This window comes from Mobula birostris, chromosome 5 (assembly GCF_030028105.1).
Source record: "Mobula birostris isolate sMobBir1 chromosome 5, sMobBir1.hap1, whole genome shotgun sequence".
Classification (NCBI taxonomy): Eukaryota; Metazoa; Chordata; class Chondrichthyes; order Myliobatiformes; family Myliobatidae; genus Mobula; species Mobula birostris.
The window spans coordinates 117,232,459-117,255,176 of record NC_092374.1 but is presented as its reverse complement, the minus strand read 5'-3'; the positions used below and the strand labels follow the sequence as shown (position 1 = coordinate 117,255,176).

General features: G+C 39.9%; 1 protein-coding gene across 1 annotated transcript in view; it reads left to right on the top strand.

Annotated features, from left to right (window-relative positions):
* The window catches only part of LOC140197951 (low-density lipoprotein receptor-related protein 1-like), a 2,495,129-nt gene that overhangs the window by 2,369,295 nt on the left and 103,116 nt on the right, over positions 1-22,718 (top strand). Inside the window, exons 71-73 of the mRNA XM_072258609.1 lie at positions 13,663-13,792; positions 17,071-17,193; positions 18,204-18,326. Of these exons, the coding sequence (XP_072114710.1) occupies positions 13,663-13,792; positions 17,071-17,193; positions 18,204-18,326 (376 nt within the window). The remainder of the gene's footprint in view (positions 1-13,662; positions 13,793-17,070; positions 17,194-18,203; positions 18,327-22,718) is intronic.

The following is a 22,718-nucleotide window of genomic DNA, read 5'->3' as shown; positions in this document are numbered from 1 at the left end:
TGGGCCGCTCCTGGGCACGCTTTCCATCCGTGCCAGGTTGAGTGTCAAGCTTGCAACTCGGCCTCGTAAAATAATTGGTGCTGTGAGAAGGACGTGGGGGAACAATCACAGAATCTTTTCTCCAGGACAACCACTTGGAAAAAAAGTGGTCACTGAGGTTCTGGCAGAGTATGGCACACAAAAAAAATTGCTGACTGCAGTTGGTTTTCAGTGGTGTGTCTATCAGGACCCCATGGACTTTTGAATGTCAGCATAATACAGTCTCTCACCACTTTGTTTAAATCTATCTCTGGTCTTCATCTTATCTCAACAACACTTCCACTTCTATATCTTCTGTGACGTGTTCAAACCTCCTGACCTCTTACCACTTTCCCTCTAGTATTTGTTGCAGACTTTAGTTGCCTTGGCCAGACTGAACCCCTCATTCTCGTACTGTTTTAAAAGTCATAGTATTTCAATTGTCATTATTCTCTCAATATGTAACATTATTTTTTCCCTATGTCTCATTGAAATGATTTGGAGCGTTTCCAGTACTAGAAATACAATATATGTTCAAAATATTATTTATCTAACTGTACTACTACAAATAACTGTAGGAGAAATTGTTTGCTTTATTCTGTGCACAGGTAATTTATCAATATTTTTGACCCAGCAGCTGCTATCATTGTTAATCTGTTTCCATGCAAAACAAATTCAAATCAACTAGATGTCTTTTTGAATTAAACAAAGTAAAAGGCAGATATTTCCAGACATATAATCCTCAGTGCCACAGCAATAAGATCAACTTTAACATTGTCCAAAGAACTTATTATTAATGTGTATTATCTAATATTCATTCTGTATGGAAAACTGGACTTGACGCTTCCCCAGTCTCTGCATTGGTACATGGTTTGCCTGTGGGCATTAATGGAACAAGAATAATAGTGGTTCTTTGTAAGGAATAGAAATTTTCACTTAACAGCAATACTTAAACATACGTAAATGCAACAGAAGTTGTTCAGCTGTGCTCTGCTTTCCACTACACAGACTCTAACTTTGCTTATTGCAATATTCAGACAGATAAAGAGACAGCACAGGAGGGTGAACTCCCTGGGTCTGGAAAATTGTGTTGGGCAGAGGCCCTATTTGTCTAGGTACAGGAGGGGAGGCAGAGATCCCATGGGTTTAGGAGGACCTGTCCTGGGCCCAGCACAAAAGTGCAATTGCTAAGAAAGCAGGGCAGCACCTCCATTTCCTTAGGAGATTGTGCAAATTTGGAATGTTGTTTAAAACCTTGATGAGCTTCTGTAGATTTGTAGTAGAGGTTATATTCACTGACTGCATCACAGTCTTCTATGGAAACACCAAAGCCCTTGAATGAAAAGTTCTACGAAAAGTAGTGGATATGGCCCAGTCCATCACGGGTAAAGCCCTCCCAACCACTGAGCACATCTACATGAAACATTGCTGCAGGAAAGCAGCATCCATCATCGGGGGCCCCACCACCAGGACATGCTCTCTTCTCACTGCTGCCATCAGAAAGAAGGTACAAGAGCCTCAGGACTTACTCCACCTGTTTCCGAACAGTTACTACCTCTCAACCATCAGGCTCTTGAACTAAAGGGGATAACTTCATTTATTCCTTGTTCCCACAACCAATAGACGCACTTTCAAGGACTCTTCATCTCATGTTCTCGATATTTATTGCTTATTTATTTATTATTATTATTATTTCTTTGATTTGTATTTGCTCAGTTTGTTTTCTTCTGCACTCTGGTTGTACAACCTAGTTGGGAGGTCTTTCATTATTTCTGTTATGGTTATTATTCCATAGATTTCCTGTATACCCACAGAAAAATGAATGTCAGCATTATATATGGTGACATACGGGTACTTTGATAATAAAGTTACTTTTAACATTGAAGTTTGAGCAAGAGGGGATGACAGAGCCCTCATAGGTTTAAGGACAGGTGGAGGCTCTCTGGGTTTAGGTTCAAGTCAGATGATGGAGATACTGTCCTCGTATGTTTGGGAATGATGTATGTGTTGAGTGAGGGTGCTGGTGAGGGGAGGTGCTCCTGCTCCCATTCCCACAGCATGGAGTCACTTTCATTGGCTAGGATATCCAATGATGGGATCAATGCAGACTTTCCCCTGGAATCACAGGAATACTGATCTGCCTCATCAGGTAGTATTGCATAGACAGCTAAAAAGACTTCCAAGGTTCACCACATGAGGCCTGGGGGTCTGTACTATTCAGTGTAGTTGCTGTGACTAGGTGATGGAGTCTTCCTGCTGACGGAGAAGAGCAGCACCCAAGGATTGTTTCACACTCAAAGGTTTGCCAACAGCTGGTAGGTAAAGAGTGGGAGCAGGCTAGATTTGTGGGGAAAGACTGAGGGAATCCAGAAGGAAGAGAAGGAGTAACTGAAGAGAGATGCACATGAGAGAAACTAAGGCAGGCAGTGAGTCTTCAGCAGTAGGGAGACTGAGGCAGAAAAGCATGCAGTTTGGAGTTTGGTGTAGGAAGAGGCTTTGAGGAAGATCATGTACATTTGTGTCTGGGCATTTGCATGCTTAAACAGCATGTATGGATGTGTTTGAATGCATCCATATGGATGCTTGTACAAGGACGTGTGTGGACTAAGTCTGTGCAGCACAACTCAACTTGGAGTTCCTTGTTTCTCATTCTGTCAAGTTTGCATGGTGGCTAATGTGCAACGGTTGCTCTACTTTATACATACAAAATGGAGGGAAAGCAAGTTATCCACAATCCCAAGAGATTGCCTGAATATTTACTATCTATCTCAGCTTCTCTCAACTGCCTCTCCCTTCAGTCTTTTCCCTCTGGATTCCCTCAGTCTTCCACCACAAATGTGGCCTCCTCTAACTATATAGCTGTCTGCTGCTGGCAACCACACAATCAGAAAAACTCACCACTGACTCTACTTTCTGAGGAGGCTGAAGAGAGCCAGACAGAGCATAACACCAGTTGGGGCAGAATTAGGCAATTCATCCCATCAAGTCTGCTCTGCTATTCCATCATGGCTGATTTATAATCCCCCCGAAACCCATTCTTCTGCCTTCTTCCCATAACCTTTGTCATTCTTACCAAACAGGAACCTATAAAACACCACTTTAAAGATAACCAATTTGGCCCCCACAGTCGTCTGTGGCAATGATTTCCACATATTCACTGCCCTCTGACTAAAGAAGTTCCTCCTCATCCCTATTCTAAATGGACATCCTACTATTATGAGGCTGTGTTCTCCAGTCCTGGACAACCACTATAGGAAACATCCTCTCCATATCCACTCTATTAAGGCCTTTCATTATTCATTAGGTTTCAATGAGATCCCTCTCCCCATTTGTCTAATCTATAGCATGTACAAGCCCACAGCCATCAAGTGCTGCTAGTATGTTAAACTTTTCATTCCCCAAATCATTTTGACCTTCTCTTTGTTTCTCAGATAAAGGGCTCAAAACTGCTCACATTACTCCAAGTACAGTCTGATAAATGCCTTAAAAGCCTCAGTATTAAATCCTTGTTTCTCTATTCTAGCTCCTTCAAAATGAATGCCACTTTTGCATCTGCCCTCCTAATCACAGATTCAATCTGCATGTTAACCTTTAGGAAATCCTGCACGAAGATCCCAACTCACTTTGCACCTCTGATTTTTGAATTTTATCCCCATTTAGAGAATAGTCTATGATTTTATACCAAACTGCATGACACTTGTTTGTTCATTCACCAAATCTGTCTAAGTCCTTCTGTAAATACCGTGCTTCCTCAACTCTGTTTGCCCCTCCATCTACCGTCCTATCATCTGCAAACTTGGGCACAAAGCGAATAATCCCATCATCCAAATCATTGACATATAACGTGAAAAGAAGTGTTGCCAACACCACCCCTGTACAGCACCACTAGTCACTGGCAGCCAACTAGAATGGCCCCCTTTTTTCTCACTCTTTACCTCCTCCCAGTCAGCCAACCTTCTGTACATGTTAGTATCTTTCCTATATTACCATGGGCTCTTATCTTGTTAAGCAGCCTCATGTGCAGTCCCTTGCCAAAGGCCTTTAGTAAATAACATCCACTGACTCTTCTTTGTCTATCCTGCTTGTTATTTCCTCCAGAATTTTCAGATAAAATTTCCCCTTAAGGAAACCATGCTGACTTTGCCTATTTTTCATATACTTGCAAGTACCCCAAAAGCTCATTCTTCTAAAAGAGTAGATTGACATTTGCAAAATTTCCTGTCCTCCAAAACCATTCTAGATTCTAGTGATTCTTGAATATACAATTAATATTACAATGAATTAGGGCATTAAAGACAAAAATAAGGAGTTCATGATTCAATGTTATGAAATGTTGATCACCCTCAGCCGGGTGCAAAGCGTAGAGGGTGCAAAGGATAAACCTCATGATATCACCTGTGCTGGAATGATTCAGTTATAGAACATAAAACATTACAGGTCCTTCGACCCACAATGTTGTGCTAACCTTTTAACCTTCTCTACAATCAACCTAACCCTTCCTTTCTACGCAGCCCTCCATTTTTTCTATCATCCATGTGCCTGTTTAAGAGTTTCTTAACTGTCATTAATATATCTGTCTCTACCACCACCCTGGCATTCCTCTCTGTGTAAAGAAATTACCTCTGACATCCCCCTCATACTTAACTCTGATCACTTTAAAATAATACCCTTTGTATTAACCATTTCACTATCCACTCGATCTATGCCTCTTTTCATATTGTACACCGCTATCAATTTACAAGATGACATATCAGAAGACACTAAAAAACCTAGGTCTATTTGTGCTGAAAAGTGGAGGTTAGGAGAGGATATGATTGAGGTATATAACAAATTATGAGGGATCAGATAGAATAGACAGAAGAAAATTCTTCCCCTCATCAGAGATGACTAAAAGTACAGGACATAAACTTAGCCACAAAGGCATCAATTCCATCATCTAAATCATTGACATATAGTGAGAAAAAAGAAGTCCCAAAACCAGCCTCTGTGGAACACCACTAATCACTCAACAGCCAAGCAGAATAGCCCCCTTTTTTCCCACTCTTTGCCTCCTGTCAGTCAGCCAATCTTCTATTCATGCTATTATCTTTCCTGTATTAGTGTGGGCTCTTGTGGTAAACCATACATATATGTTGTAACTGGGTTACCTGTCTGGACATGCCCCTCTGCTGACAGCTCCTGTGGCTCCTCCCACAGTTCCTGTATAAAGGCCATTGCACCATTACTCCTCCTCTCAGTCCAGGGGCAGATACTCAGCATGGTGGAGGTCACATCTTACTGCTAATAAAAACCTTTCAGTATTTACTCTACTTCCAGTCTTTTGGAGTTATTGATGGTGCATCAGCTCTTATCTTGTTAAGCAGCCCCATATGGGGCATCTTGCCAAGGGCCTTCTGAAAATCCAAGTAAGCAACATCCACTGACTCTCCTTTGTTTATCCTGTTTGTTATTTCCTCAAAGAATTTCAACAGATTTGTCAGACAAGATTTCCCCTAAAGGAAACCATGCTGATTTTGGCCTTCTTTATCATGTGCCTCCAAGTACCCCGAAACCTCATCTTTAGTAATGTCTCCAACATGGAAAAGAATCTAGTGCTTCCCTGGTGTATATGATGAATAAACTCTTCTCAGGCTTCCAGCCAGGTACAGGTATTGAATTTATCTGACATTTTGATGCTGAACTCTGTCATCTTCATCAGGGACGATGCCTCGGCATGTCTAGTCCGGTGGGATATGTACCCCCGTCATCCGTCCCTCCTGTTTGGTTAGTCCACATTCAGTAAGTTTTCTGCTGTACCACCTCGTTTATCGTCAAATTACAGTACTTAGAATGAGATAGTCATAGTCATAGTCATACTTTATTGATCCCAGGGGGAAATTGGTTTTCGTTACAGCTGCACCATAAATAATAAATAGTCATAGAACCATAAATAGTAATACGTAAATTATGCCAGTAAATTATGAAATAAGTCCAGGACCAGCCTATCGGCACAGGGTGTCTGACCCTCCAAGGGAGGAGTTGTAAAGTTTGATGGCCACAGGCAGGAATGACTTCCTATGACACTCTGTGCTGCATCTCGGTGGAGTGAGTCTCTGGCTGAATGTACTCCTGTGCCCACCCAGTACATTATGTAGTGGATGGGAGACATTGACCAAGATGGCATGCAACTTAGACAGCATCCTCTTTTCAGACACCACCGTGCGAGAGTCCAGTTCCATCCCCACAACATCACTGGCCTTACAAATAAGTTTGTTGATTCTGTTGGTGTCTGCGACCCTCTGCCTGCTGCCCCAGCACACAACAGCAAACATGATAGCACTGGCCACCACAGACTCGTAGAATATCCTCAGCATCGTCCGGCAGATGTTAAAGGACCTCAGTCTCCTCAGGAAATAGAGATGGCTCTGACCCATTTTGTAGACAGCCTCAGTGTTCTTTGACCAGTCCAGTTTATTGTCAATTCGTATCCCCAGGTATTTGTAATCCTCCACCATGTCCACACTGACCCCCTGGATGGAAACAGGGGTCACCGGTACCTTAGCTCTCCTCAGGTCTACCATCAGCTCCTTAGTCTTTTTCACATTAAGCTGCAGATAATTCTGCTCGCACCATGTGACGAAGTTTCCTACCATAGCCCTGTACTCAGCCTCATCTCCCTTGCTGATGCATCCAACTATGGCAGAGTCATCCGAAAACTTCTGAAGATGACAAGACTCTGTGCAGTAGTTGAAGTCTGAGGTGTAAATGGTGAAGAGAAAGGGAGACAAGACAGTCCCCTGTGGAGCCCCAGTGCTGCTGATCACTCTGTTGGACACACAGTGTTGCAAGCACACGTACTGTGGTCTGCCAGTCAGGTAATCAAGAATCCATGACACCAGGGGAGCATCCACCTGATCTTCACCTTTAACCCATAAGGAAGCTCAAATTCCAGCTTAAGAATGTTAAAGATGACCTGGGAGTCAGGATGGCTGGCGTTTATGGTATTCCCTGTGAACATGGATATCCCCATCAAGGAGCACAGGAGGTGTATCTGTTTATGAACATGTGACTATCACCTTATGAATACACACTCAATCTTTTATCAAAGCTATCCTATGTATTTATAAGTATTGTGTTTTTATTGTTATTGTGTTATTTATCTTATTGTATTTTTTGTGCTAAATCGGATCCTGAGTGACAATATTTCATTCTCCTTTACTCTTGTGTACTGGAAACGACATTGAACAATCTTGAATGTTGAATCTAGCAGATAGCCAGCGGAAGACTGCCATCTGCTGTCTCTCTTGAGCAATTTCAGAATTTGTAAAGTTAATTCACACTGGTTTTATGGGTAAAATATTTTATCAGCAAATAAATACCTTCTGATTTTATTTTAAAATAACAATTTAATTGAATATGAAGAATATATTTGCTTGTTTTTAATTTCAGAATTAAAGCTGTAGAAATCTAACCCAGCAGTGATTATTTTAATGATTATGTACTCTCTGTCTTAAGATAAAATCTTTACCACTCTTCACTTCAGCAGAAATATCATTGGTAGCCACACAACTCTACATTCAGTACACCATGTAGCCTACTGAAGTATTGACTTGTTGTCAACATCATTATGTAAAAGACTAGCATAAAAATCTTTGAGAGTAATTACTCACCAATGTTAAGTTAAATGTCATAACTCTAAATTCTTTAAATTTTTTTAATAATTGCCAAAAACATGGAGCTTCATGGAACGTGGCAACAACAAAAAATAATTCTACTTAAATAAATATTGCCTTTTTCCTTACTTTACATTTTTTCTTCATCATTAGTTTCCCCTCATACTACACCTCTGCTATAAGGCCAGGCAAACAAATTATTAAACAGCAATGCATCATTGCTGACCCATCTGTATGGAAGGAGTTGGGAGTTCATTCTGTCTCTATGAGTGGTGCAGCTTTGTTTGCCCTGATTTTTCCTCTGTGTACATAGTTATTTTGATAGCAGGTATTGAATAGCAGGTGGTAACCGAGTCCTACTTCCCATTTAGATCTCTGCTGCATGTCATCATGTAGTCTCATCAACATGCTACATATGGCATGTCAGTCTTGCCATAATTTCTTTGAAGAAGTCTTTGTAGCTTGGGATTTCTTTTTCTGTTCTTGAAATCTTTGTGCAAGAACCCCTGGAGACATGTGAATTTCCTTTAATACCTGTACAAATATCTTCTGAATTATCAGACGTTGATGGATAGTTTATAGTAACATTAAAAAATTATTTTGTCTTTTCCCTTTGAGTAGGTTGGATAATTATCTATTGATCTCTGCATCCTGACAGATTTTTTGATCTTGTAGCACTGTTTGTCAACGTACACAGCCATGGAAATGCCATAGTATTCACAGAGCATTATTTTCCTTCATTTGTTTTTTGTGTAAAAGTTTTAAAATCAAACTATTTTTTCAATGTGGCTGGAGGTGAAAATCTGTAATCCTTCATACCCTGTACTTTAGATACAATGGGTTTGAAAGTCAATTCATTGAGTACAAACTGTTCAGATCACTGTACCTGTGCAAGTCCTTTGACAAAGTATTACAGTTAATCTCACATATTTGTACTTTCCCCCACTGTTCTACATTTTCTTCCGAGTGTATGTCCCATTCCCTCATGAAAACTGTTACAAAATCTGTTTCCACTAAACATACAAGCAATGATTTCCATATTATGACAGTTTGCTACAATTATTTTCTCTCCTATCTCCTTTAATTCTTTCGCATATAACCTTGAATCTGTGTTCTCTGAATGCCGGCTTGCAATCCATTGGTGAGAGGTTCTTCATATTTATTCTATAGAAAATGTACTCACTTTTTAGTACGTCTGTTAATCATCTTCCTCAAGTGTCAATGCAAAAAAAAAATCAGCTTTCGTTTTAGCCTCTAACTGAAAGTTATCTCTGCTACAGTTTCAGTATATCACATTTTCACCCTCACCAATACTAGTTTGTTACCATTTGCATGGGTATAGAGAGGTCCAGCTCCAGTAGAAGAACTTGCTTGCAGCAGCATCACAGGTTTACAGGTACAGACAGTATACAGAATATAATTTATACAAGACAATGAGAGAGAGAAAAGATTGTCTTTGTTTCGGTACGATCAGAAATAAGACTATGATTGTACAAGAGGTAGCCTATAGTGCTCCGTTGCAGAAATAGAATGTGGGCTGGTTCAAGCACCTGATAGTTGTGGAGAAGTTGCTGTTTCCCCAGCAACCTAAGACCTTGGGCTAGATCATAGTTACCAATGACTGGTCTTCCATAGAGTACAGCCTTATGGCTCAGACCAGCTTCACTGACCAAACTGAAGTGGATGCATCTGACCTTCACTTTGTGGCTGGACCTGCTTCTGAATCCAGAGAAGGAGGCTTGCCCTGTTCCCAGGTCCGATCATTCTAGGTACACAACCTATTCTTTTTGACCTCCCAAAATGCATCACCTCACACATGGTTAAATTCCCTATATGCCATTGCAGCTAATCAATAACCATAAGACCATAAGACATAATATAAAGGAGCAGAAGTTGGCCATTCGGCCCATCGAGTCTACTCCACCATTTTATCATCAGCTGATCCATTCTCCAATTTAGTCCCACTCCCCTGCCTTCTCACCATAACCTTTGATGCCCTGGCTACTCAGATACCTATCAATCTCTGCCTTAAATACACCCAATGACTTGGCCTCCACTGCTGCCCGTGGCAACAAATTCCATAGATTCACCACCCTCTGACTAAAAGAATTTCTTCGCATTTCTGTTCTGAATGGGCACCCTTCAATCCTTAAATCATACCCTCTCATACTAGACTCCCCAATCATGGGAAACAACTTTGCCACATCCATTCTGTCCATGCCTTTCAACATTCAAAATATTTCTATGAGGTCTCCCCTCATACTTCTAAACTCCAAGGAATACAGTCCAAGAGCGGACAAACGTTCCTCATATGTTAAACCTCTCATTCCCGGAATCGTTCTAGTGAATCTTCTCTGTAACCTCTCCAATGTCAGCACATCCTTTCTTAAAAAAGGAGACCAAAACTGCCCACAGTACTCCAAGTGAGGTCTCACCAGCGCCTTATAGAGCCTCAACATCATATTCCTGCTCCTATACTCTATTCCTCTAGAAATGAATGCCAACATTGCATTCGCCTTCTTCACCACCAACTCAACCTGGAGGTTAACCTTAAGGGTGTCCCGTATGAGGACTCCCAAGTCCTGTTGCATCTCAGAACTTTGAATTCTTTCCCCACTTAAATAATAGTCTGCTTATTTATTTCTTCTGCCAAAGTGCATAACCATACACTTTCCAAAATTGTATTTCATTTGCCACTTCCGTGCCCATTCTTCCAATCTGTCCAAGTCTCACTGCAGACTCTCTGTTTCCTCAGCACTACCGGCCCCTCCACCTATCTTTGTATCGTCAGCAAACTTAGCCACAAAGCCACCTATTCCATAATCCAAATCGTTGATGTACAATGTAAAAAGAGGCGGCCCCAACACAGACCCCTGTGGAACACCACTTGTAAGCGGCAGCCAACCAGAATAGGATCCCTTTATTCCCACTCTCTGTTTCCTGCCAATCAGCCAACGCTGTATCCACGTATGTAACTTTCCCGTAATTCCATGGGTTCTTATCTTGTTAAGTAGCCTCATGTGTGGCACCTTCTCAAAGGCCTTCTGAAAATCCAAATATACAATATCCACTGCATCTCCCTTGTCTAGCCTACTGGTAATTTCCTCAAAAAATTGTAATAGGTTTGTCAGGCAGGATTTTCCTTTAAGGAATCCATGCTGAGTTCTGCCTATCTTGTCATATGCCTCCAGGTACTCTGTAACTTCATCCTTGACAATCGACTCCAACAAATTCCCAACCACCGATGTCAAGCTAGCAGGTCTTTAATTTCCTTTTTGCTTCCTTGCCCCCTTCTTAAATAGTGGAGTGACATTTACAATCTTCCAGTCCTCCAGAACCATGCCAGAATCTATCAACTTTTGAAAGATCATAGCCAATACCTCCGTAATCTCCACAGCTACTTCCTTCAGAACAGGAGGGTGCATTCCATCTGGTCCGGGAGATTTATCTACCTTTAGACTATTCAGCTTCCGGAGTACTTTCTCTGTCATAATTGTGACTGCGCACACTCCTCTTCCCTGCTACCCTTGAGTGTCTGGTATACTGCTGATGTCTTCCTCAGTGAAGACTGATGCAAAATACTCATTCAGTTCCTCCACCATCTCCTTATCTCCCATTACAACTTTTCCAGCATCATTTTCTATTGGTCCTACATCTATTCTCACCTGTCTTTTACTCTTTATGTACTTGAAAAAGCTTTTAGTATCCTCTTTGATATTATGTGCTAGCTTCCTTTCATAGTTAATCTTTTCCCTCTTAATGACCATCTTAGTTTCCTTTTGTAAGCTTTTAAAAACTTCCCAATCCTCTGTCTTCCCACTAATTTTTGCTTCCTTGTATGCCCTCTCCTTTGTTTTAACTTTGGCTTTGACTTCTCTTGTCAACCACGGTTACATCCTATTTCCATTCGAAAATTTCTTCTTTTTTGGAATATACCTGTCTTGCACCTTCCACACTTCTCGCATAAACTCCAGCCACTGCTACTCTGCCATCTTTCCCTCCAGTGTCCCTTTCCAGTCAACTTTGGCCAGTTCCTCTCTCATACCACTGTAATTTCCTTTACTCCACTGAAACACCGACACATCAGATTTCAGCTTCTCTTTTTCAAATTTCACAGTGAACTCAATCATGTTATGATCACTGTCTACTAAGGGTTCCTTCACCTCAATCTCTCTAATCAACTCCGATTCATTACACCATACCCAATCCAGTACAGCCAATCCCCTAGTGGGCTCAACAACAAGCTGTTCTAAAAAGCCATCTCGCAGACATTCTACAAATTCTCTCTCAGTGCCAACCTGATTTTCCCAATCCACTCGCATGTTAAAATCCCCCACAATTATCATAACGCTGCCCTTCTGACAAGCCTTTTCTATTTCCTGTTGTAATTTGTAGTCCACATCCCTGCAGCTGTTTGGAGGCCTATAAATAACTGCTATCAGGGTCCTTTTACCCCTGTGATTTCTTAGCTCAACCCATAAAGATTCTGTACCTTCCGATCCTATATCACCTCTTCCTAATGATTTAATATCATTTCTTACTAATAAAGCCATGCCTCCCCCTCTGCCTACCTTCCTATTCTTCCGATACACTGTGTATCCTTGGACGTTCAGCTCCCAGAGACATGCATCCTTTAGCCACGTCTCAGTGATGGCCACGATATCATACCTGCCAATCTGTAGCTGTATGACAAGATCATCCACCTTATTCCTTATACTGCGTGCATTTAAGTATAACACCTTAAGACCAGTATTTGGTACTTTTCGCTTTGATTTCACTGCAACTTTATTGCACTGCAACTCATCCCAGTGGCTACAAATTTGCCCCGTCACCTGCCTGTCTTTCCTGACATCTTTACTGCTCACTATCTTAGATTTATTTCTGTTTTCCCCTTCCTCTGCTCTATCATTCCGGTTCCCATCCCCCTGCCGAATTAGTTTAAACCCTCCCTAACAGCTCTACTAAACTTTCCCGCCAGGATATTGGTCCCCTTTGGGTTCAGGTGTAACCTGTCCATTTTGAACAGGTCATGCTTCCCCCAGAAGAGATCCCAATTATCCAAGAATCTGAAGCCATTCTACATCCTACATTCTACAAGCTAAGACTTTTAGCATCATCACCACCAACCTGCAGACTTGCTCATCATTCCTTCTACATTCAGATCCAAACTGGTTATATTCATAAGAAATAGTAAATATCTCATAATGATCCTTCAGTACATCATTGGTCTCAGTCTTCCAATTACAGAAACCATTCTACCAAATCACTCTTTACTCAGTTTGTCATCTTGTCATGGGGGATTATTTATTATTTGGACTCTAGGTTTCTGGACTAGCATTCCTTGTAGGGCTTTGTCAAAAGCTCATGTAGACTGCATCAACTATACAGCATATTAGTTTAGAACATTTGTCCTCAATGACTTTAATAATTTTATGTAGTTCAATCCCAGATGATACAATTGCCATTGGGATCTGAATGGATATTTTGGATAAACTGCAGCAATCCTGGCAAGAACAATTTTGTCCTGACAATTTTGAGATATTGAACATTGCAATTAATTGATTAATCATTAACTGTTAAAATGGCTAGAAGACTTTAGTGATTCTATTTGAAAGATCATGACCATGGATTTTGACAGACCTTCCCAGAGATATGATTTAGACCCTGTTAATGCTGGTGTGTTGCAGATAACTAAATGCGATTACGTATTAAAATTAAATATGTGGTCCCTGATAATATCTAGTCTGCTATACAAACATACTTCCTTTAATAAAAATTATGAGTATTGTTATAAATAAATGTTGCAAGTCAATGATGTTGTCTGACTTACTAAGTCACTCTAAATTTTATCTGCCCTTAATGCTGTCATCTCCAAATTTACAACAGATAATTAGCATCATACTTTAATAACTTTGACTCCTTTGTAATTAGCCATATGGCATTGGTGACAAACATTATTACATTAAATCTTGCATATGATTTATATTAACAGAAAGACTGTGTAATTAAATGTAAGGAGGATCAGTTCCAGTGTAAGCATGGCCACTGTATTCCTGTCAGATGGCACTGCGATGGAGAGACTGATTGTCTAGATGGCAGTGATGAGGAAAACTGTGAACAAGGTAACTAAAATAGTTTAAATGGTTTCTTTCGTGTCAGATAATTTTTAGTTCCATTAGAATGATATATGTCTAAGCAGAATATATGACTATATTAGTGAGCCTTGCTTATTACCAGGATTTTTATGACCATGCATTGATATTTTATGCTCAGTAAATTCTATTGCCGTATGGTGGGTTCTTGGTTGAGAATTTTATTGCCACAGCCACGGATATCTTCAGACCCCAATAATTCTCTTTGCTTATATGAAGGAAGTTAGAAACCTCAGTTTAATGGCCGTGCAGTGTTTCCATGAACATCTTAAAGGTTCAAAGCCTTTTGTATAACAGCCAAGGAGACAAAATAATGAGACAGGACAGATGGCAGAAGTTTGTGTAGGAAAATACTTTGTAACTAGTGATCATAACGTCATTAGTTTCAAGATAATTATGGAGAAGGATAAGTCTAGTCCTCGGATTGAGATTCTAAATTGGAGAAAGGCCAATTTTGATGTTATCAGAAATGATCTGGCAAGTGTGGATTGGGACAGGTTATTTAGCAAAGGTGTACTTGGCAAATGGGAGGCCTTCGAAAGTAAGCTTTTGAGAGTACAGAGTTTGAATGTTCTTGTCAGAATAAAATGAAAGTATTCAGGTTTAAGGAACCTTGGTTTTCGAGAGATATTGAGTCCCTGATTAAGAAGAGAAAGAAGGTGCATAACATGTACAGTATAGGAAGGTAGGAACAAATGGGAAACTTGAGGTTTATTAGAAACACAAGAGAACATTTAAAAAGGAAATCAGGAGGGCTAAAAGAAGGCATGCGGTTGCCCTTGAAGACATGGTGAAGGAGAATCCATAGGGCTTTTACAGATGTGTATATCAAGAGCAAAGCTTAGCAAGGGACAAAATTGGTCTTCTGGTAGATCAGAGTGGTCATCTAACATGGATCCAAAAGAGCTGGAGAGATCTTAAATGAATTAATTGCATCTAGATTTACTTTTGAGATGGACACAGAGTCTGTTGAAGTGAGGTAAAGCAGTATTGAGGTCATGAACCATATACAGATTACAGAGGAGGAGCATTTTGCTGTCTTGAAGAAAATTAGGGTGGATAAATCCCCAGGGCCTAAGGAGATTTCCCCTTGGACCCCGTGGAAGACTAGTACAGAAATTGTAGGGGCCCTAGCAGAGATATTTAAAACACCCTTAGCCACGGTTAGCTAATGTTGTTCTGTTGTTTAAGAAAGGCTGTAAGAATAAGGCAGGAAATTATAGGTTGGTGAGCCTGACATTAATAATGAGCAAGTTATTGGAAGGTATTTGAAAAGATGGGATATATAAATATTTGTATAGACGGTGACCGATTATGGATACTCAGCATGGCTTCATGTGTGATAGGTCATGTCTAACCAAACTTATAGAGTTGTTTGAGGAAGTTACCAGTAAAATGGATGAAGGCAAGGCAGTGGATGTTGTCTACATGGACCTTAGCAAGGCATCTGACAAGGTCCCACATGGGAGGTTGTTCAAGAAGTTCATTTGGTCAGCTTTCAAGATGAGATAGTAAATTGGATTAGAAATTGACTTTGTGGGAGAAGTCAGAGAGGGGTATAGATGGTTGCCTCTCTGACTGGAGGCCTGTGCCTAGTGGAGTGCCATAGAGATCAGTGCTGGGTTAGCTGTTGTTTGTCATATCAACAATCTAGATGACAATGTGGAAAACAGGACCAGCAAATTTGTGGATAGCACCAAGATTATGGGTAGAGTAGACAGAATGGAAGATTATCAAAATTTGCAGTGGCATCTGAACAAGCTGGAAAATGGGCTGAAATAGAGCAGGTAGAATTTAATGCAGACAAATGTGAAGTATTGCATTTTGGGAGGACAAATCAGGGTAGCACATTGAGGAGTGTGGTAGAAAAAGAGAGATCTGGGAGTACAGATCTGTACTTCATTGAAAGTGGCATCACAGTTAAATAGGGTTGTAAAGAAAGTTTTTGACACATTACTTCTCATAGATCAGGCTATTGAATACAGAAGTTGGGATGCTAAGTTATATAAGATGTTGGTGAGACCTAATTTGGAATCTTGTGTGCAGTTTTAGTCACCTGCCTACAGGAGATATGTCAATAAGTTTTGATGGAGTGCAGGGAAAACTTACAAGGATGTTGTCAGGACTTGAGGACCTAAGTTATAGGAAAAGGTTGAATACGTTCCCTAGAGCATAGACAAATGAGGGAAAATTGGAAGAGGTATACAAAATTATGAGGGGTATAGATACAATAAATACAGTACAAGCTTCTTCCACTAAAATTGGTTGTGAGTAGAACTAGAGGTCAGGGGCTAAGTGTAAGAGGTAAAATGTTTAAGGAGGACATGAGGGGAAACTTCTTCACTCAGATGGTGGTCAGAGTACGGAATGGGCTACCAGCAGAAGTGGTAGATGTGTGTTCGATTTCATTTTTAAGAAAAATTTGGATAGGTTTGTGATAGAAGGGATATGGAGAGCTATGGTCCAAATGTATGTTGATGGGACTAGGCAGATTAACAGTTCAGCATGGATTAGATGGGCCGAAGGACCTGTTTTTGTGCTTGTAGTGACTCTACGACTCTAAAATTTTAAATCTCAGCCTTCCATATGAGTAATTATTTGTTTTGAACATGCATCTTTTAAGAAGCTGCCACATGACCTTTTTCATTTGACATACTGTATGAGGCTCTGATGATATAATTAATGGTCAATTTATATTCTAACCAATGATCTCACGGGGAAATCATGGCAAATTTCCTTCCAGGTGTAGTAAGCAGGCTGAGAAGAAGAGATTCTATCATCTCAGTATTTTGCGCCAGCCTGTCAATCATTTTATGCTTTTTTACCATTTACTGGTATGAAACTGCAATGAACTGCAGTTGTCCTAAGCTCACCCCAGCCTCAGCTCGGTTGATCCCTATCCCTTCAAAAACGAGTCTTTTAGACACAAGAGTTAAAGAGAAGGCAAAAATTTATGATACAAGATGCATTTTTCCCCTTCAGAATAATTACAGCTTATTATCTAAAGATACTGAACATGTCATATATGTTTCTTGTTCTGGTTAATATCGTAAAATTAACAAAGAGCTCCTGTTTAGGAGTAAAAACAACAGGTTGGCAGATAAATCACTACTCATAGAAGTGAGCAAAATAATTCCATAAATTAATGAGTCCATGAAATCACTTGTCCTTTAGTTAACATATGATGAGATTGATGATGCTGTTATAAGAATCTGAATATTAGTTTATTTAATATTTTTGTTTTCTAGTGCAAACAACCTGCAATGTAGATGAATTCCAATGCAACAATACACTTTGTAAGCTTGTATCATGGCTGTGTGATGGTGAGGATGATTGTGGAGACAACTCTGATGAAAATCCAGAAATGTGTGGTAGGTCACTTATTTTCTTTAGTTCATTAAATGCTCTGATGTTTACTTTCCTCTCAAGAGAGAGAGAAAACTGAAGAGAAATGTTGTGGAATCAAGTAGATGGATTACATTTCTGATAATAAGGAGGAGCATGCTTTAGTTCAATGAGATTTTCTTGATTTTAATCTCTGCAAATAGAGACAGCAGGAAGTAATAGGGTAAGGCAAGACTGCTTGGAAAGTTCTATTATGGTGGTGAGAGAAGGTGGGAGGCATTCAGCAACCTTCTTGAAAAGTATTTTGGTACTTCACTATAGAGAAGAAGGAACTGGGTTACCTAAACAATAAGATAAGGAGGGATGGAGGAACTCTCAGAATTTCATGCAATACTGATGATTTGCTGTATTTAATCAATCCTCTAGAAACCACCTGCACACTCTTACGTTCTACAGTTACCACATAAGTACCACCATGGCTGGTCCCAATGGTGCCCCTCCAAAAGCTACTATCATATTACTGAAATTGCCCTTTTGAAAAACTAGAAGTAAATCAATTTTTAGGTTCTGAGTAGAATTGTTGACTGTTGGTTTGGTTGGAGGTGGTAGATAATTGATGCTCGTTGTTTTTACAGTTCAAAATCCTAATACAAGATTTTCAGACCAGAAACATTAACTCTGTTTCTCTCTCACCCACTCTACAGATGCTGCATAATATTCTCAGATTTCCTTACTTTCTGTTTTATTGCATATTTGTAATATCAAAATCATTTGCCATGAGGGAATGTGAATGGTAACATTAACTGCCCTATATATGGGAGATGTAGCTGGGATATTTCCGAAAGCTATATCTGCTTTATGGGTAATGCTTAGGCAACTCAACTGATCATAGTTAAGTTAAACAGCTTAGTGTTAGTAGGCAGGAATTTGATCAATAAAGAAAATGTAGCAGGAAGTGGGATAAAATCACAAATAGTAGGTTTTTTAAGAAATATTTCTTAAAATTATAGTACAAATGGATCTTTGTATTTAACAGCAAAATTTCAGTGTCCTCCCTCAAGATCATTCAGATGTAAAAATGGGAGAGTTTGCCTTCGACCTGAGCGAGTTTGTGATGAAATGAATAATTGTGGTGACAACACCGATGAAATAAACTGTGGTATGTTCCTCTATTTTATTTAAGGTGTATCTTGGGTATTCTTACAGTGAGTGCATTAACCTTTAAGGAATATCTATACAGTTTAAATATTCAAGAAGAAATATAAATCAATTATGACATGAATTATAAATAAATATACTATACATGACTTGATATCAAAATGCAATAACATTAAAACTAAAACTAAAACTAAAACTGGAAAAATGTCTTTTATGTATGTAGCATCTCATTATTCTTGACAATTAATGCAGTGTTTATCTTTAAGTGCAGACACAGTTGGCAGAAATGACAGACAATTTAAATACAGCAAGAAACCTCAAAAAGTAGTGAGGTCAATGACCATTTGATCTAGCTTTGAAGTCGTTGATTAAAGAATAAATGTTGATCAAAGCGTAATTTAAAGAACAGCAGATTTGACTATTGATATTAGTTGCTAACCATGCTTAAACAGGCTGATGGACCATTAGTTTAATATGAAGTATAACAACATATCTGTCTATATGGCAATTTCTAGATTTGGGCTGATCTTTTGTTCCCATGACTTTCGACAAGAATGTTTTAACCCAAACAAGTTATCACTTAGCAGAGGGGACAATTGCTTCCATAGTTAAAAGATATTGGAGGAGAACTGCATACATATGTCCTTTTGCGCATAGCTCCTAATATTCAGATCCATTGACTTCCCGTTTCTGAGTTGTATACTACAAGGGGGCAATATAATCCATGTGTTCAGTGTCAGCAAAAAGAGACAGATATTATTTCTAATTACTTCAATTGGCATTCTTGTACTTAAATATATGGCTTAAGATAATGAAATTAGACATACTATTTTAATCAAAAAGCTCCATTCTTCAAGATTCCTTTGAAGTATTCAGAACTTTGATTATGGATATAAGAGCATAAGACAGAGGAGCAGAATTATACCATTTGCCCCATTAGGTCTGCTCTGCCATTCCACCTTGAGAGATTTATCTCTGTCAACCCCATTCCATTGCCTTCCCCCCTGTAACTTTATCAATCAAGAACCTAACAACTTCTGTTTTAAATATACCCAAAAATGTGTTCTCCACTTAAACATATAGATATTAAGAAAGACGATATGCTGGAGCTTTTGGAAAGCATCAAGTTGGATAAGTCACCGGGACTGGATGAAATGAACCCTAGGTTACTGTAGGAGGCGAGGAAGGAGATTGCTGAGCCTCTGGTGATGATCTTTGCATCATCAATGGGGACAGGAAAGGTTCCGGAGGATTGGAGGATTGCGGATGTTGTTTCATTATTCAAGAAAGGGAGTAGGGATAGCCCAGGAAATTATAGACTGGTGAGTCTTACTTCAGTGGTTGGTAAGTTGATGGAGAAGATCCTGAGAGGCAGGATTTATGAACATTTGGAGAGGCATAATATCATTAGGAATAGCCAGCCTGGCTTTGTGAAAGGCAGGTCATGCCTTACGAGCCTGATTGAATTTTTTGAGGATGTGACTAAACACATTGATGAAGATTGAGTAGTAGATGTAGTGTATATGGATTTCAGCAAGGCATTTGACAAGGTACCACATGCGATGCTTATTGAGAAAGTAAGGAGGCATGGTATCCAAGGGGAAATTGCTTTGTGGATCCAGAGCTGGCTTTCCCACAGAAGGCAAAGGATAGTTGTAAACAGGTCATATTCTCCATGGAGGTCGGTCACCAGTCGTGTGCCTCAGGGATCTGTTCTGGAACCCCTGTTCCTTCGTGATTTTTATAAATGACCTGGATGAAGAAGTGGAGGGATAGGTTAGTAAATTTGCTGATTAGACAAAGGTTGGAGAAGTTGTGGATAGTGTGGAAGCTGTCAGAGGTTACAGCGGGACATTGATAGGATACAAAACTGGGCTGAGAAGTGGCAGATGGAGTTCAACCCAGATAAGTGTGAGTTGGTTCATTTTGGTAGGTCAAATATGATGACAGAATAAAGTGTTAATGGTAAGACTCTTGGCAGTGTGGAGGATCAGAGGGATCTAGGGGTCTGAGTCCATAGGACACTCAAAGTTGCTGCGCAGGTAGACTCTTGGTTAAGAAAGCATACAGTGCATTGGCCTTCATCAATTGTGGGATTAGGTTTAGGAGCCGAGAGATAATGATACTGGTTTATAGGACCCTGGTCAGACCCCACTTAGAGTACTGTGCTCAGTTCTGGTCGCCTCACTATAGGAAGGATGTGGAAGCCATAGAAAGGGTACAGAGGAGATTTACAAGGATCTTGCCTGGATTGGGGAGTATGCCTTATGAGAATAGATTGAATGAACTTGGCCTTTTTTTCCTTGGAGCAGAGGAGAATGAGAGGTGACCTGATAGAGGTGTATAAGATGATGAGAGGCATTGATCATGTGGATAGTCAGAGGCTTTTTCCCAGGGCTGAAATGGCTAGCATGAGGGGGCACAATTTTAAGGTGCTTGGAAGTAGGTACAGAGGAGATATGAGGGGTAAGTTTTTTACGCGGAGAGTTGTGAGTAAGTGGAATGGGCTGTCGGCGATGGTGGTGGAGGCAGATACAATAGGGTCTTTTAAGAGACTCCTGGACAGGTACATGGAACTCAGAAAAATAGAAGGCTATGTGTAACCCTAGGTAATTTCTCCGGAAAGGACATGTTTGGCATAGCTTTGTGGGCCGAAGAGCCTGTATTGTGCTGTAGGTTTTCTATGTTTCTATATTATCTGTGGCAATCAATTCCACAGATTCACCACCCTTGGGCTATAGAAATTCCTCTTCATCTCTGTTCTAAAGGGACATCCTTGCATTCTAAGACTGTGCTGCTTGGTCTTAGACTCTGCACTATAGGAAACATCCTTTCCACGTCAGTTCTATCTACACCTTTCAATATTCAATAGGTTTCAATTATTCTTCCAAATTCCAGCAAGTACATGCTCAGAGCCATCAAATGTTCCTCTATTTTCACAATTTGAAAATTGCTTTATGCTATTTGTCTGTAAATATCATTGAATCTCAAGACATTTCCTACACAGGGGACACCGTTCAGCCCATCATGTGTGTCCTCAAATATGGCCATCCAGCCCAATTCCAACCCTGCAAGTTTCAATGCCTTGTATGCCATGGCTCTTAAGTACTCACCCAAGTATCATCTGAAGCAGCATGCTGCAGTTCCTAGTTCAATTCTGACTGAAAATATTTTACACAATTCCCCTCTCATTCTTTTATTGCTTGATTGAAATCCATCCCTTTGGGTTTTGACCCCTCCATGAGGTGAAAAAGATTCTTCCCATTTACTTATTCATAAATGTTTGCACATTTATATCTCACTTCAGATCCCTCTGCTCCAAAGAAAACTATCCAACCTCTCATCACAGCTAAAGCATTTCAGTCTTGGCAATGTTTTCATACATCTCTGCACTCCCCTCAGTGTATTTTCCTTGGAATGTAGCGACCTGAAGTAAGTACAGTATTCAAGCTGTGGCCGGACAGGTGTTGTACATACTTCCAGCACAACCTGCCTGTTTCTATAATTTATGAATATAGAATATGATAAAGGAATACATCAGCCAATCAACCTGCACTTTTACCTTTAAAATCTGTGGATGTACTGTACACTCTGAGCTCCCAGTATGTACTTTAAAAGGCAATTGCAATCACCCAGAGAATGCTAAGAGAAAGCATCACAGAGGCTTATCACTATAAATAATTAAAAGTAATGCGAGGTAAGTTGAAGAAAGTATACCTCTCTGATTACAATGCTGGACTTCATGTCAGAGGCAGCCATCATAATTTTGCGATACCTGACCCTCAATGTGTGAAACATTTGCCATGGTGCATTCCACTGTTGTACTGCTGGTTGAGAATAAAACTGGAAAATTCTACATTACTTGCCACTGTATCATTTACACAGCAGTCCCCAACCACGGATAGTGCTATCAGATATAATTATTATGGCTGTGTAAAGAGGATGTGAGTTGGAGCATGTGATATGTGCCGGTTTCCCATAGTGACTGAATTAATGTTGTTCTGCTGACCTGCTGCCCTATCTAATATCCCATTAAAGAGACAGGAATACATTAGTATTGGTATTACAAGTTCCTGAGGAAATCAAACAGTAAAACATGGCAAATATTATGAATGTATATGAATAGAAATTGAAACATTGTACTTCTGTTTGACAGGTATGAAATGAGTGCAATACACATCAGTTTTGTTGTGATACTCCTCTGCCCAGTCTGCATGCACGGTTGTCCTTCTGTCAGATTAATGGAGTCCAATATTTCGATGTCACAGGCAAAAACATCAAACAGGTGTTAGGTTCCTTGTATATATAAGTTAAGGACTTAATATCTAGTGAAAGCCACCTTTAACAAACCAATCACCAGTTCTTTAGCTGTCTTTCAGACTGCAATTGGAGA